We start from the raw sequence: 15,160 nt of genomic DNA, 5'->3' as shown, positions 1-15,160 counted from the left end.
ATGAATGGCAGCTCCCCAAGCACTTTCCAGTATGGGATTATTTCCCCTGCCTATAGAGTCGTGCTGGGCAAAAGCAGCAGGGGTTTCTGCTACTCTTGCCTCGTGACTGTAGGCATGTGGAATAATCAACGGAACCCACCACATGACACAATAATCAATGGTTATGCAGATAATCAACTCTGTACACCATTTATTATTTGTGTTGGTTATTTCAGGGACATAACCAATCGTGGCATGGTTTTTCCCTGACAGACGATGATGGTGTGCTGGGTGTGCCCAGGCATACCCCAATGCCTCAAGCAATAAGCCCCAAATTGGAGGGGGGGATTGAGTAGGGATCCAGAGGGGGATCCAGGTGCAGCAAAACCGGTCCTCTGGCTGCTCCCAACATCATGCTGTTGCTCCCAGCAACAGGAGCGAAAACGAATCACTCTGCTGGGAGCTACGCTTCAAAGAGGCCAGGAGGAAGGACCACAAAGGCTAATATTGCCTCTTAAGCCCCTCCTCTGGTCCGTGTCACTAAAAATCCCACCAATGCTGGGGCTTGAGGAGCATCTCCTCACACCTCACCCGCAATGGCCCTTCCGTGGCCAGGCAAGCTGAACGAGGAGCAGGGCATCAGTGTCTATCGTGCTTAGTAAATAAATTAATAAAAACAATACCCTTTATTACTGAGTATTCAATGTTCGCCTTTAAAAAAAAAATCCCTGGGTGCACCCCCTAATTAAATGTGCTGTGCACGCCTATGGCAATATCCACACCAGGAAAAGGCAAGAGGGAGACACTACTACTGGTTGTCCTTCTCACTCCTCTTACTGCTGGCTTGTTTGTAAAGGGCAGGTGAACAGGCAGCAGCAAGGAAGAGGCGCAACAGGGCCAGTAGTCTCCAGGAATTTGCAGTGGCCCCTTATTGGGCCATGAGCCTTCTGCTTGTCCTGCCTCAGAGGTACAAAGCTCAGCTTTCTAAAAAGAAAAGGCAAAAATGGTCATTAACACTTAAAATCTAAAGAATTTCTGGTATTTTATTTTCAAATCTGTAATTGCATTTATTTTCCTGCATTTTGACCAACAGGAGATGGGGAAGATGAAACAGAGGAAATGTGTTTTTGGATGATGGAGGCCTGCGAGTTCTGGACACAAACAGCATGTCTTGTGTTTGGCTTGGTAACTACTACTTTGAATACTACTTCTCTTCTGATCTCTTCCATGTTAAGAACGACTGTTCTGTGTAAGCCTTTAAAACTGCCTTAATTCTAAAAAATAACTGTTATAAAAATATTTGGCAGCATAATCTGCTCGTTCTAACAGAGGTCCTTTCCTTGATAGTTCAGAAAATTTGTAATGCCTGCATTGTAGGGACAGATCCCACTACCATGAAACAGAATGGTTATTGTATGCTTGGAAAGAAATGCTCAACTTGCAGTCTACAAACCTGAATACAACCCACCAGCCATTTATTGTGGCCTGCCAGATGCTTAAAAGTTCCCCTGGTGTTTAAGTCAGACAGTAAAAGAAAAATAGTAGAAAAATTTTGTGAACCCCCCTCAGAGGGTGGTGAAAGAAAGGGCCATCACCCGAGAAATGGTGCTGCAGGAGGGAGCTTATCCTTTTCCGCTGGGCTATTTCCCTAATCAAAATAGATGCTGCTATTAGCCCTGGCAGGAAAAAAATACCAATATTGTACATCTCCCCTCCCCCTCCCAAGACTAGTAGCAGAGTTGGGGGATGTCTGTGTAGTTTTCATCATGAAAATGGTGTGTGTGTGTGGGTTAACTCCCCTTTCCCCAGTGCCATTTTCCCAATGAAACCAGTGGCATTGTGCAGAATCCTCCCTGAGGGACAGTGAGCAGGCATTCTCCTCACAACTGCAGAAGAGGTGTTAGAAACACGATTTGAAATGCAATTGCTTGGACAAAGTGGTGAAAGTTTAAACACTCTGTTTTATTGAGCAAACTTGCAAGTTTGGGTGTCTAGGCAGGTAGGCACACCTACCAGTTAGAGCAAAACCATTTTATCCCTTAGCCTGGCCGAAGTGGTCCCTCCCCGGTCTCTTTATTGGTCAGAGACTTAAGGGGTTACAGCCTATCCCGGTACGCCTGTTGGTCCCGCCTCTGTTTACCTCCCTCCCTTCTTAATTTGATATTCCACCTACTCTTATTTACTTATGTCCATATTTGGTTTTGATTCTTTCTCTGGGCCCACCTTCTTTATTGCTCTTGATCATCCCTCCTACACATCATGTAACCATAAGGTCATGAGTTCAGAAACAACAGATGTGTTATCAGCTACTGTTTTCGGTTGGTTCAATTTCTCATTTCTCTTGACTACCAGTCCTAACCACAAGTTCCTGTTATTCTCTTTTTACTTCAACTGACCAGTCCAACGGCTCTTGCACCTGTTGGGGTCTTTTCCTGCCCATTAGTTATGCTTCAGTAAAGATAACATTGCTTTTAGCTGACCTTTTAGAATCCCTTATAATAATTTTAATAATGCATTAACCATTATTATAATATTCTCTTTTATGTCAAGCATTGCAATATTGAAAAAGTAACATATTTCTCCATTTCTAACAGAGGCCAGTCAGGATTCAAGTGTGGGGGTGTGCTTTGCTGGCTGTGATGGTGAAGGCTGTCATGAAATCATCATGTGTCACTGTCCAGGGTTAGATCAATACTGCAGAAGGCCTGCCCATACCAAATGGCAAAGTGTAGTGAATGCATTTAGCATGCTTGCTTAATTTTTCAAGGCACACTTCATCCCCTTTTGTGGCACTGTAGTGCACCCCAGCACAAAGTTTGGCAGTACTACCAGAAGGAATAAAGCACATTGACCAAAAGTGGTCTAAACAGACAAACACTTCAGTATTAGAATTCAAATAAATTTATTTGAATGTACATGAACATTAAAAAAAAAGTTAATAGAATATTGCTGATTGACTGTGCTAGAGCGCCAGATGTGTTTTGCACCTCCTATGGGAGCTAGTACCCAGAATTTGATGGGACATGAAGATTCTGCCTACCACGTGTTCACACACACACACCTTGAAATCTTTTCTCCTTTCCTCCTGCTTCCTTCTTATTACCTCCCACCCTCTGTGGTCATTTCTTGAACTTAATAACCTCTTAAACACTCCCTCTTTACATCTCCTGCAAGTAGCTTGCCCATGGTTTCCATCTTATGGAAGAGAGAAACAAGCAAGCTGGAACACAATTGTGTGTGGGAGGGTGCTGTTATACCATGTCCTGTTTTGTCCTGGTTGACAGCTGGTTGGCCACTCTGTGAACAGAGTACTGGACTAGACTGACCCTCGGTCTGATCCAGCATGGCCCTTTTTATGTTCTTATTCCACTGAGCCAAGGAAGGGGTGATTACCTGGTGGATATTTACTTGTTGTGCCCAATCACCCTCTCACCTATGCAATTTTCTTACCTTCCTCTAGAGGAAAAATGGAGAGAAGAAAGCTAAAGCTTATCCACTTCCTTCTTACAGAAGAGAAAAGCCAGAGCCATGCACTTAAGGACAACACATACCTAGTTTGGTTGGATTACAAATTTTTTAAAATAGTGTTTTGGTTTCATATTTGCCTCAATTAAATTTGCAAGGGCGGCTTTTTTCCCTAGATCAATGGGGCTTGTAAATGCTGTTGATGCTCAATTTGCTCAAAGGCACTTACTTTATTTGGCAAATAACTGATATTAATGAGCACAGAGGGTAAGTTGATTCACCTACCAGATAGATTGCCAAATTCGCAAGGGACATTTAAAATTCCAAGAAGGTAGAAATTATCCTGACAAATATGCCTAATAATAATAATAAATTTATTTCTTACCCGCCTCTCCATTTTGATCGAGGCGGGGAACAATAAGCAATAAAATACATAAAACTGAATTTAAAACATCCTAAAACATTCTAAAAACATCTTAAACATCTTACTGAAGAATAATAGTGCAAGAAGGTGTATTAAACTGCATTCATATCAAGAGAAAAAATGAACAGCAACGTTCATTGTGATTTTATCTAGCCTGTTCTGTAAACCACAGAATTATATTAAAAATCCTGCAGTCAAGGTATGTTTCAATATAGTTTTGCCATATGTTATTTACTGCTGATTCAGCTTTAACATGCTGTGTATACAGTTGGTCGACTTACAGTGCAAACCTGCACTTCTACTAGGAAGACTCCCATGGACGTCAGTAAGACTTACAGGTAGATTTCAGCCTTAATTCTTTTAAGGAGGCTAAGATGTTTTCATAATAATGCAATGCAATATAGTTAGGTAAGGCAATGCCATACTCATGGCACTGACAAGCAATGATTTTATTAATGCACTACTTCTAGAATAGCTTTACAACAATTCTTGACAGAAGTCCTTCACTAATATTTTATCAGCAAATGGTATAAGGAACTAAAACTCAGTTTCAAAGGGCTACTTTTTAAAGAACAAACCACTGAAAATAATTTTTCATGTGACACAGTTCAAAAGGGCTCAGATTTCTTGGCCTAGAAATGACCTCCCAGGACGAAAAAATATTTAAGATTTCTTTTCATGAGTTGTATAAAACTGTTTAGAAAATGAGCATTATGTGCAAACGTTCAGAAAACAAAGAGCTTTATAAAAACATTCCTAGAAATGTACCAAGCTTAAAAGAAAAGATGATTTACAAATATTTGTATCATGATGTCTAGTCATCATCAGAATCTGAATCATATTTCTTCCCTCTGATCGTTTTCTTATCCAGCTTTGTGAAAGTGGTTCCAAACTTCTTTTGGCTCTGGAAAGGTGGATCCATTAAGTTACCACTAAAAAAATAAAAATGTTAATATAGAAACATCTCTGAAGCAATAGCAGCCTGAAGCAGCAGTTTATAGGCAAAACACAAGCCCAAATGATGTTATCTTAGAATGATCGCATGAAGCTGAGAAGCAGCACTCTGACCCTTACAGATGAAGGAACACACCTTCTGCTTCAGGGGCCCTGGCTAAGCTCTGTCCTGGTGAATTAAAGACACAATCTGCAGAATTGTATCTATTAAAGAATATCCTCCCCAACTCCTTGCATTTCAATAAATAAGAAAAGCAGCAACAGCTTATCTCAAAGGTAATTTCCTTCAACAACCCGAGCAGTGTACAGAGTAAGATTTTTTTTTATCAATAGTGTTATCAATTAGAAGCTAATACTCAGTGTTGGCAGACATTTGCCTTGCTTTAAAGGAGATTCTCATCTTGATTTACTTTTTGTTTTTAGAACCATTAATATCGCGCCAACAGATATTTTCATTTACCTGTAGTTGATGATATTTGCACATCCTAATCTCCATTCTAAGGTTTCTGTGGTAAAGTCATCTGTGTTACCAAGATCAGTAAAGCCAACTACATAATCCTGTGTTTTCCCGTCTTTTACAAGTGCTAGCGTGGGAATGACTTTGATGCGAAGTCTCTCACACAGAAATGGAGATTTTTCAGCATTTAACTTGATAAACTTGGTCTCAATGTGCTTTTTTGCAAGAATAGTTAAATGCTTGTCTAATATTAAGCATCTGAGGAAAAAACAAAACAAATATTCAAATGCTTTATAGGGATAAAATGTAGATGTGAAATCTCATCTTGTTTCCAAATAAGTATTTGATCACAACATATACGTTTAATTTGTTGGTAAATTTGTTATACCAATACAAATATTACTGTTAAAGGATCAAATATATAATTTTGCTGACTTATATTTCCTTTCCCCTTGACACTAGCAAGTGGACCTGAAGGTTAATGTTGCCTCCAAAACCTTTATAAACAATATCTTAGGTATAAAACTACCCAGCCAATTGTCCTTGAGATAGTAAGTTAAAAAATCAAGGGCATAATATCGCACTTAGTTTGCCATATTTAAGTTCTACTAAAAGTAGCTGCAATCCTTTGCACACTTATTAGGAGCAAAGTCCGAATGAAAATGGGACTTAAGTCTTGAATAAGCATGGTTAGAATTACGCTGTTAAGCATATCTAATTGGATCCAACATAGCAGATAGTACTTATTTTATTTTATTTATTTAAAACATTTCTTGGCCACCTTTCAGGGCAGAAGTCCTCACAAGGCGGCTTACAACAATAAAATACGTATAAAAAGTTAAAATATTAAAAGCAATAAAAACATAATCACAATAGAACAGCAATTAAAAACAAAACAAAACCAGCTAGAACAACAATTGGAGCAATAACAGTACTCATCATGGGCAGGACACGGCAAAATAAAATGTTTTCAAGGCCTTCTTAAAAGCCTACAAGGATGGTGCATGGTGGACCTCCAATGGGAGTTTGTTCCACAGGTGTGGGGCCACTGCAGAGAAGGCCCTCTCCTGTGTGATGACCCATCTAATTGCTTTCAGAGGTGGGCAAATGGGAAAGGCCTCTCTTTCTGATCTTAGAGTGTGGGCAGGCTGATATGGGTGAAGGCTGTCCTTCAAGTAACTTGGTCCCAAACTGTTTAGAGCTTAGTAGTTGTAATTCAGGAGACTGGAAGTGTGTTGTGTTCTCACTAAACAAAGGAAATATCAGCAAACAAGGCTCTTAACATGCACATACTAACAGATGGGCATTGATTCAATTTAAGAGGTCCATCACTAACAAAAGATACACTAAATCATATATTTAGTTTTAAGTAGATATAGGAAGATGAAATGTCTACGTTCAGTTCTTCTCTGATTTCAATAGTTAATCCATTTTAGTAAAATTGCTTGTACTATAAAATCATACAGGGACTATACTATACCTGTGAGTTGTATCTCTGTAAAAGTGACAGACCACATTTTTGCTCCCTTTTACTTCTTGGAAAAACTCTCTCTCACTAGGGATTTCCCGGTATTCCCCATGTCCTTTTGATAGCCATTCCTGTGTATGAGAATACAAAATGTTAGCATGGAGTTTCTAGATGTCATTTGAGAGAATGCATCCCCTGAAACTTTACATAACATGAGTGCTTTTAATTCCTCCATAACAAGCCTGATGAAGCTGGGGAAAAAATCAATTTTATTTTAAATCTAGTTTCTACCCCTCATGGTATGTATTAACTGCTCAAGGCAGATGGGTGCAAATGTTAGTAAAGAAGTTTACTAACTTCTTTTCTAATTCCTAGTCATAGCTGGCATACTGTTAAATAAAATGGTAGCAGTACCATTTATTGTTAAATCAATTCTTGAAGAAAAATATTTATACTAGTGTGAAAACTGCATTCTGAAAGCAGATACATGTTCATAGCCAATACCAACCTGTGTTATGAAGTAAACTTCTAGTGCAATCCTATGCCTTTTTATTTGGAAGTAAACCTGACTTCGTTCAATTTGCTTTACTTCCAGGGAAGCATGCAAAGGACTGCAGTTTTCATATATTAAATTATTCGTATCAGACATTAAAATTAAAATGTCTGCTCTTTAGATTGGGTTTGGATGACCCATTAACCCATGATGGGCTAAATAAACCACAATGGTTTATTTAACCCATGACAGCTTATGTTTGTGAGCTCTTATTCCCCCAAATAAGTCACTCTGAAAACCCACAGTTCGCAATAAGGGTCATTTAACCCATCATGGATTAGTGTGTCACCTGTCGTGCAGAGTGGGTTAATTTGCTCACCTACAGAGCTGCTCGGCAAGAGCAGTGAAAAGTGCTGTCACCGTTCTGCTCCTCTCAGGTGATCTGTTTCCCAGTTCTACCTAACAGTGGATTGTACTACACAATTGAGCAGGGGTTATGCTGTGCAGCGGGTGCCTCACCATGAGGGGAACCTGTTATGAAATTTCCTCCTACTCCTGCAAACTTTCAAGGGTTTAGAGCCAACGCCCTCCCCCTTTTTTATCCATGCCATAGAACCATATTAAGACACTTCAGATTAAGTTTGTAAAACTGCCATCTTAGAGAGTAAGCCCACTGAGTTCAGCAGGATTTACTTTTGAGTAAACACGAATAGGAACAAGCTGCATAAGTGAGAGCTACTTCAAACCCCACTTCATCCATACATTTCTTTTGTAGCTTGAATCAAGCTACTTATTCTATCAGCTTCAGCCTCATCTGCATTATCACAATGAAAGTGGTCTATTTTACAAGGCTGTTATCAAGATTATGGATTTAATACATGCAAAGTGCTTCGAAGGCTTAAAAATGTACTAGTATGCTTTTTAATACTACTACAAGAAAGTTACCTGTTTCTGTTGCTGGGCTTTTTTCAGTGCCTGAAGCCTTCTTTGCTTTACAAGTTCCAGTTCATCATCATCCATCTGGTCCAGTTTTTGCATCTCTACATCAAGCTGTTCTTCTACAATCTTGGCTGTCTGAAGCATTTGAGACTCCAGAGCTTTAGAAAACATTTCGGCTGAAGTATCAGCAGCCATCTTCCACCTATATAAGCAGAAGACACATTAAATCTGAAAAATATAGTAGCCTTTAAATTGGAACCAAACACCTTAAAATGATACTGTATTTCTTTGATTCTAACATGCCATCGATTGTAAGACGCACACTAATTTCAGTACCACCAACAGAAAAAAAGCTTTGATTCTAAGAAACAATAAACGCACCCGTGATTCTAAGACACACCCTGTTTTTAGAGATGTTTATATGGGAAAAAAGTGTGTCTTAGAATTGAAGAAATACAGTATTCATTAGAACTATATTTGCATGAATGTGGTAGAGATGCCAATGGGGCCTTGAAATATGTAAGCAGATTCAAATATTTAACTTGGAAATTTGTGTCTATCTGTCCCTTCTGCTAACATGTTAAACAGCGGTCACTTGCCAGGAAAAGGTAAAGGCCTTAGTTGTTGACGACATATATTCTCTCCTGGTCAATCAGGAGAGCAGTTGCCATGGGGGGAAGAGGTTCTTTTTGTTAGACAAGTTGCTGCTTTAGCTTCTAAGAATATTTATTATTGGTTTGCACAACAAATGTATCCTCTCTTAGCAGGGCCTGTCCACCATTAGATGGAGTAAGGCAGTTGCCTCAGTCAGCAGATACGGGGAGGGAGGAGAGAGCTGTGTGCCATGACACCTGCCCTGCACCCACTAAGCTAGCTTGCTGCCATCAGGTGAGAAGGACACTGACCCATCACCAGTGTTGAAGAAAGATTCAACTGCGAGTCCAACATGGTGTGGAAGGGGGCACCATATTATCCTTTGCCTCAGGCAGCAAATTGTCTTGGGCTGGCCTTGTCTCTTGGTAGGATGTACATTGGACTCACTATCCATTGTGAGGGACCACTTTGCCAGTATTACTTTAAAACCCAATTGCTGCTCTGTGGGCACACGTTAATGACTACAGTACAGCACTGGCTGTGTTTATAGCATGATCAAGTGCCACATACCAATCCATAATGTTACAAAAAGGAGGAGCGTGAGAGGTTATCTGTATTTTAGCATTTGTATTTATAGTGCTATAAATATAGAGCTACAATATAGAGCTGAAATTGTGGAAGAAGTAGGTCATTCTACAATTTCAGTCAGCTCTGGGGTGGGTGAGTGGAGTCTGATAATCGCCTGTGCACCTTCGCGGCTGTGCAAGGATGCAAGTTTAAAAATAAATTCTGTGATTATTCACAGCTGCACTGCTCTGTAGTTATGCAGTAAATAATAACTTCCCAAAAATAATGGATCTCCAACCTGCAAATTCCATGTAAGGATGGAAAGGAAGAAGGAGAAAGGGGTGTGTGCGCTGGTGGGGAAACATTGCAAAACAGGTTCTACAGCTCTAAAGCCACTCCTACTGGTAAAAGTTATAATAATGCTAGATTGGAACACACACGACTTGGTAATGCACAGAATATCTCCTGTAAGACGTTGCCTGCATCTAGGTTTTCATAAATGCTCATATTAGCAATGATTACAAGTACTATCATGAGGGGAAGAGCAAGGCTTTTTCCATTGGCCTGCTTGAACCACCTGCCACCTGGCTCTTCCCTCTTCAATTTCCTTAGTGTCTACCTATTTTGCAGCTTAACAGATAGATAGATTTACCAAACTTGCAGAATTTACCAAGATGTATTTGTATTTTACAATATGGAATGAAAATATTTTTTAATGATAGAGGCACATTTTCATCTAGGCTTTCAATCAACAACTCTACAGAAGAGGAAGGAGGACCCCTTCTGTTCAGCTGGTTTGACCCATTTCTATATTAGTATTTTTCTTAGTTGACTTGAATTTTATAGGTCTTAAAATCAATACAAATATAATTTTATGGAGCTTAATATCAGTTCCATAAAATCATATTTGTATTGATTTTAAGACCAGAAAATGATTAGAGTTCTGAAATAAACTAGATTAAGGACACAATCCTATGACCATTAGACACTGTGAAACACTGCTCCCCGCCTCTCACCCTTGGAGCCAGTGTGGTTCTTGCTACATCTCCACGCTCAGAAATGGCGCACAGAGGTTGAAGAGGGGCAGTCCTGGGGTCAGGGAGGGGAGGAGATCACAGAAGCTGCTTTAGGCAGCTTCCTATCAGGTTTCCAGGCCCATTCCCTCCCCAAAGCCATGTCTAGATGGGCAAAATAACTCCTCCGTGCTCCAGCTGCCCTGCATAGGATAGTCAGCTGCCTACAATTTCAGAGACAGTATCTGGATAAAACTGCACCCTAACTTTGCAATATGATTGTTTTGCTTTGATTGCGATGAGGTAACACACCCTGCATTTTACTATGGAAGCCTTCAATTAGATGGACTGGAAATGACAGCATTAGCTACCCTGGAAATATATGATCTTTAGACATCTGCCCATTCACATTCTGCAACAGCTATCCTACTTATTTAAATATTTTTACCCCACTCTCCGGTCAAAGAGGCTCCCAGAACAATTTATACACAACGAACAAGATTATTAATGGCGACCTGAAGCATCTCCTTACAAATGTTCTGTGCTTCTAAATAGGGTGACCATATGAAAAGGAGGACAGGGCTCCTGTATCTTGAACAGTTGCGTAGAAAATGGAGATTCAGCAGGTGTCATTTGTATATTTGGAGAACCTGGTGAAATTCCCTCTTCATCACAACACTTAAAGCTGCAGGAGCTATACTAGAGTGACCAGATTTAAAAGAGGACAGGGCACCTGCAGCTTTAACTGCTGTGATGAGGAGGAAATTTCCCCAGGTTCTCCATATATACAAACGACACCTGCTGAAATTTTCTTTTCAATACAACTGTTAAAGATATAGGAGCCCTGCCCTCCTTTTCATATGGTCACCCTATTCTAACATATACTGTCTTTCCCTTCAAGGAAAGGCAGTTATGAGGTCAAGCTGAGGCCTGAAAAGAAAATTGGGATGGGGGGGGGGGGGAAGGTCCACTCCAACCGAATCCGAACGTACATGCGTGCTAACACAATCTATGTTTGTACTGTCCTGGCATCCACGGCGGCGTTCCGGCCCGATACTCACTGCGGAAGAAGCAAAGAGCGCAAGAAAATAGGAAAATCCCCTCTGCGTCGTTGTCGTCCCGATTTCTCTCACCGACCGCGCGCACGGGCAGGGCCCTCCTCGTTCCGTTGGTTGAAAGGTGGATGGACTCCGCAACCAGCTGAACCGATACGCCTGCGCCTTTGTTGGTGGATGACGCTTCAGGAAGGCGTTCTGTTGACGCAGCCTTTAGCCGTCAGAGGTCGCGGCCTCTTTGCACATGCGCGATACAAAACTTCATCGGGCATATGCGGCCAATCATTTCCTTGTTTATATTCACGATTTAGTTAGAGAGAGGTCTGTTGTTATGGTAACACTAGGAGGCGCTAAGTCGAGGGCTTTTGTTGCGGAAGCGCCGAATCGCCTGCTCTTGCTCTCAAGCAAGAGAGAGTACACTACATGGGCCAGAATGCAACGCGCCACTAGAACCCCTACTGCAGTTGTACGTCTCGATGTTACGTCATGGCTGGCCGCTCACGTCCCACCTAGAAACTACAAGGCCCGGAATACTCTGCGCTTAGGGTTGTTTGCACAGAGGCTTCTAGTTCTGAACGAAACGATTAATTTTAATTAATGGGACTGATTTCTCAGTAAACATGATTATGATTGGGTTACTAGTTACTCACTTTATTGGTACAACAAAAGTTCACAAAAATGCACGTTTTCGAGATTGTTGTGATCTTTTGGTTGACCTAATAAAGTTATTACACTAACATGAATTTTGGACTTTTTCTTAAGGTCAACACGGCTTTTCTTTACACTGATTAATTGTGTCATGTCATTGAAATATTTTTTACGAGTGTCTGCTATTTATTTATTACATTTCTATACCGCCCAATAGCCGAAGCTCTCTGGGCGGTTCACAAAAATTAAAATCATAGTAAAACAATAGGTTAAAAGCACAAATACACAATACCATATAAAAAGCACAACCAGAATAAAAACCACGCAGCAAAATTAATATAAAATTAAAATACAGAGTTAAAACAGTAAAATTTAAGTTAAAATTAAGTGTTAAAATACTGGGAGAATAAAAAGGTCTTATGCAGTTCAGGTTATAATCCTATATAGGAGCAAGTCCGGGACGGTGTAAAAGCCGGAACGGAACGGAACAGGCCGGAACAGCCCCATTATATTAAAAAACCATACCAAAAACAGTGGCATGTGTTAGCAACACTTGAGAACAATATTTTAGGACTAAAACCATACCAATATTATATCACTATTAACCCCAGAACTCCCAAAACGATGTCCGGAACAGAATGGGATGGCCGGAACGGCCACTAGGGAACGAGCGATATCAACCAATCTCACCAGACATGCATAACTAAATGGCAGGGATGCAATAAGCCCCAAAAGTTGCCCCAAAACCACGTTCAGACACCTGTTCCGGGCAAAAACGCATATTGCGCAAAATAGGCCGTAACGGCAGCTTCCCAACGAGGTAAGTGAACCAAACTCACCAGATGCACATTTTTGGAGCTTATTACATCAGGCTCACCTAGTAATGTGTGTCTGGTGAGTTTGATTAACATACTTCACTTGGAAGCTGCTGTCCCTGTCCGTTCTGCGCAATATGCGCTTTGCGAGGAACGGTTATCGGAACGCAGTTTCTTTGCACCTTTTGTGGCTTATTGCATCCCTGCCATGGAGTTATGCATGACTGGTGGGTTTGGTTGATATCACTTGTTCAGTAGTGGCCGTTCCGGCCATCCCATTCTGTTCCGGACGTTGTTTTGGGAGTTCTGGGGTTAATAGTGATATAATATTGGCATGGTTTTAGTCCTAAAATATTGTTCCCAAGTGTTGCTAACACATGCCACTGTTTTTGGTATGGTTTTTTAATATAATGGGGTCGTTCTGGCCTGTTCCGTTCCGTTCCGGCTTTTGTGTTTTTCGTAATTTTCTGTATTTCGTAATTGTGTTTTTAACCTGTTGGATGTTTTTTGTGGTTTTAATTTTTGTGAACCTCCCAGAGAGCTTCGGCTATTGGGCGGTATAAAAATGTAATAAATAAATAAATAAATATATTACACCGTCCCTTATTATTGAATCAAGCTTTGCAGAGACTTGCTGTGACAGCAAAAAAAAAAAAAAAGTTCTGAAATGTTATTCCAGTCTGTTTATTTCCCCCCTAAAATTCTAGTGATACATATGAGCATAATTTACTGCTTATATGTCAAGAAAATACTTCTTCAGGTTATTTACATCACTGCTACATGAATCAGGCAATGGTAAATATGGCTTTTAGCGTGAGAACAGCACCCTGATCCTAAATAGGATACATGCTTCTGCATACCATTTGCTGGGGAGCAACAGCAGAAGAGGACTATTGTATTATCATGCCCTGTTTGGGGTCTTCCTGAAGTCATTTGGTAAGGTTGGCCTCTGTGAGGAGCAAGATGCTGGGGCTCAGCAAATAGCTTAAGGAGCAGCCATGAGACTAGCTCTGTGTCACTTCTCCCACAAAAACGACTTCCCCATCCGCATGACATTAAAGCTGAGATGACATTTGTCCCATTAGAACCAGCCTTTGCTCCTTGTCCAATGTTTTTAAATGCCAGAACCAGCTAAATGGAGGAGTGCCTTTTATGTGCCTTCCTCAGATGCTGGAATGCAGTTTCCTTTCATGTTGACGGGCTTGCTTGACTGCGGGGAAAATGTGCCCTGGGGACATACTAAAATGAAGGACATTGAGTGGTTATTGAAACACTTTGGTTCATTCCAAATGGTCTTAGGAAATCCTTTTAGGGACCATCTTCAAATCAACAGGCTCATAGCCCAAAGTAGGAATACACTGAAATCATGGTATATGAAATTATAGCACGTAGCTATGACAGAAAAAAAAAATGCCATAAAATTAGCCAAAGTCAAAATACCCGACTTTTATAAAACATGACAGGATTTTATTTTATATACTGAGCAGGATCATGCACAGTAGTATATGCCAAACCCTTTCCTCAGATTATGGAAAAGAGACCAAATATTAGTTTGATATAGAGAAGAATGATAAAAGGAAACTTCTAAGCAGCCCATGAACTCCTCATATAGTTTGGTCTGTAATGCTAAGTGAAAAATATGAATAGAGGTTAAATTTATTTATTTATTTATTTATTTATTACATTTTTATACTGCCCATCAGCTGAAGCTCTCTGGGCAATGCACAATTAAAAAACATAAACTATAACAAGTATAAATTTAAATCATTAAGAAGTTAAAAAAGGCAGTATAAAACTAGCTACATTAAAAAAACAGGGAAAGCCTGTGTAAAAAAGGCATGTCTTCAGGAGGCGTTTAAAAGATGTTATGTACTACCCTCTGTGGATAATTTTATTTAAATTCAATATATTCCCCTTTTTTATTTACTTCTTTTCTTTTTCATACTTCTGGTTGACTTTCTTTTGGAAAATTATATATATATATATATATTCGGTCAAAAGCCTGTTATAGTAATTATTTATTGATGTTCTGAAGTGGGGGAAGAGAGAAACAAATAATTTGAATATTTCTGGGTGGGGCTTGGATCAGGTAAATTCAGTTCTGATTGGCTGGGCGTTCCCATGAGGTGGGAAAGAGCGGGAAAAGACATTTGGTGTCAGTCAGTCTGAGATTAGACAGCGAGAGGGAAGGGGTGTTCTTTGGTAGGGTGACCATATGAAAAGGAGGACAGGGCTCCTGTATCTTTAACAGTTGTAGAGAAAAGGTATTTTCAGCAGGTATCATTTGTA

The 15,160-nt window shown here is 40.1% G+C and overlaps 1 protein-coding gene across 2 annotated transcripts; it reads right to left on the bottom strand.

Annotated features, from left to right (window-relative positions):
* Positions 1-2,864: 2,864 nt before the first annotated feature.
* TXNDC9 (thioredoxin domain containing 9) lies at positions 2,865-11,554 on the bottom strand. 2 transcript variants are annotated; one of them, XR_010025457.1, is made up of 6 exons: positions 11,415-11,554; positions 8,186-8,381; positions 6,760-6,878; positions 5,283-5,537; positions 3,927-4,800; positions 2,865-3,800 (listed from the first exon to the last, which is right to left on the bottom strand). XR_010025457.1 is itself a non-coding variant. In XM_063126275.1 (5 exons), the coding sequence occupies exons 2-5, from the start codon at positions 8,372-8,374 to the stop codon at positions 4,683-4,685; spliced, it is 681 nt and encodes a 226-aa protein (XP_062982345.1). In that variant the 5' UTR covers positions 8,375-8,381; positions 11,415-11,554; the 3' UTR covers positions 2,865-4,682. The 2 variants fall into 2 exon arrangements, 1 of the variants encoding a protein (XP_062982345.1); XM_063126275.1 differs by having other exon boundaries at positions 2,865-4,800.
* Between the last annotated feature and the right edge of the window lie 3,606 nt (positions 11,555-15,160).

Source organism: Elgaria multicarinata, chromosome 5, assembly GCF_023053635.1.
Source record: "Elgaria multicarinata webbii isolate HBS135686 ecotype San Diego chromosome 5, rElgMul1.1.pri, whole genome shotgun sequence".
NCBI lineage: Eukaryota > Metazoa > Chordata > Lepidosauria > Squamata > Anguidae > Elgaria > Elgaria multicarinata.
This window is presented reverse-complemented; position numbering and strand designations above follow the sequence as displayed.

Excerpts from the sequence above, each read along its gene's own strand:
- TXNDC9 (XM_063126275.1), bottom strand. The coding sequence starts at position 8,374 with ATGGCTGCTGATACTTCAGCCGAAATGTTTTCTAAAGCTCTGGAGTCT. Across the intron at positions 6,879-8,185 it reads AAGCCCAGCAACAGAAACAG|GAATGGCTATCAAAAGGACA; the intron begins GTAACTTTCTTG and ends TCTCATACACAG. Across the intron at positions 5,538-6,759 it reads TACAGAGATACAACTCACAG|ATGCTTAATATTAGACAAGC; the intron begins GTATAGTATAGT and ends TTTTTTCCTCAG.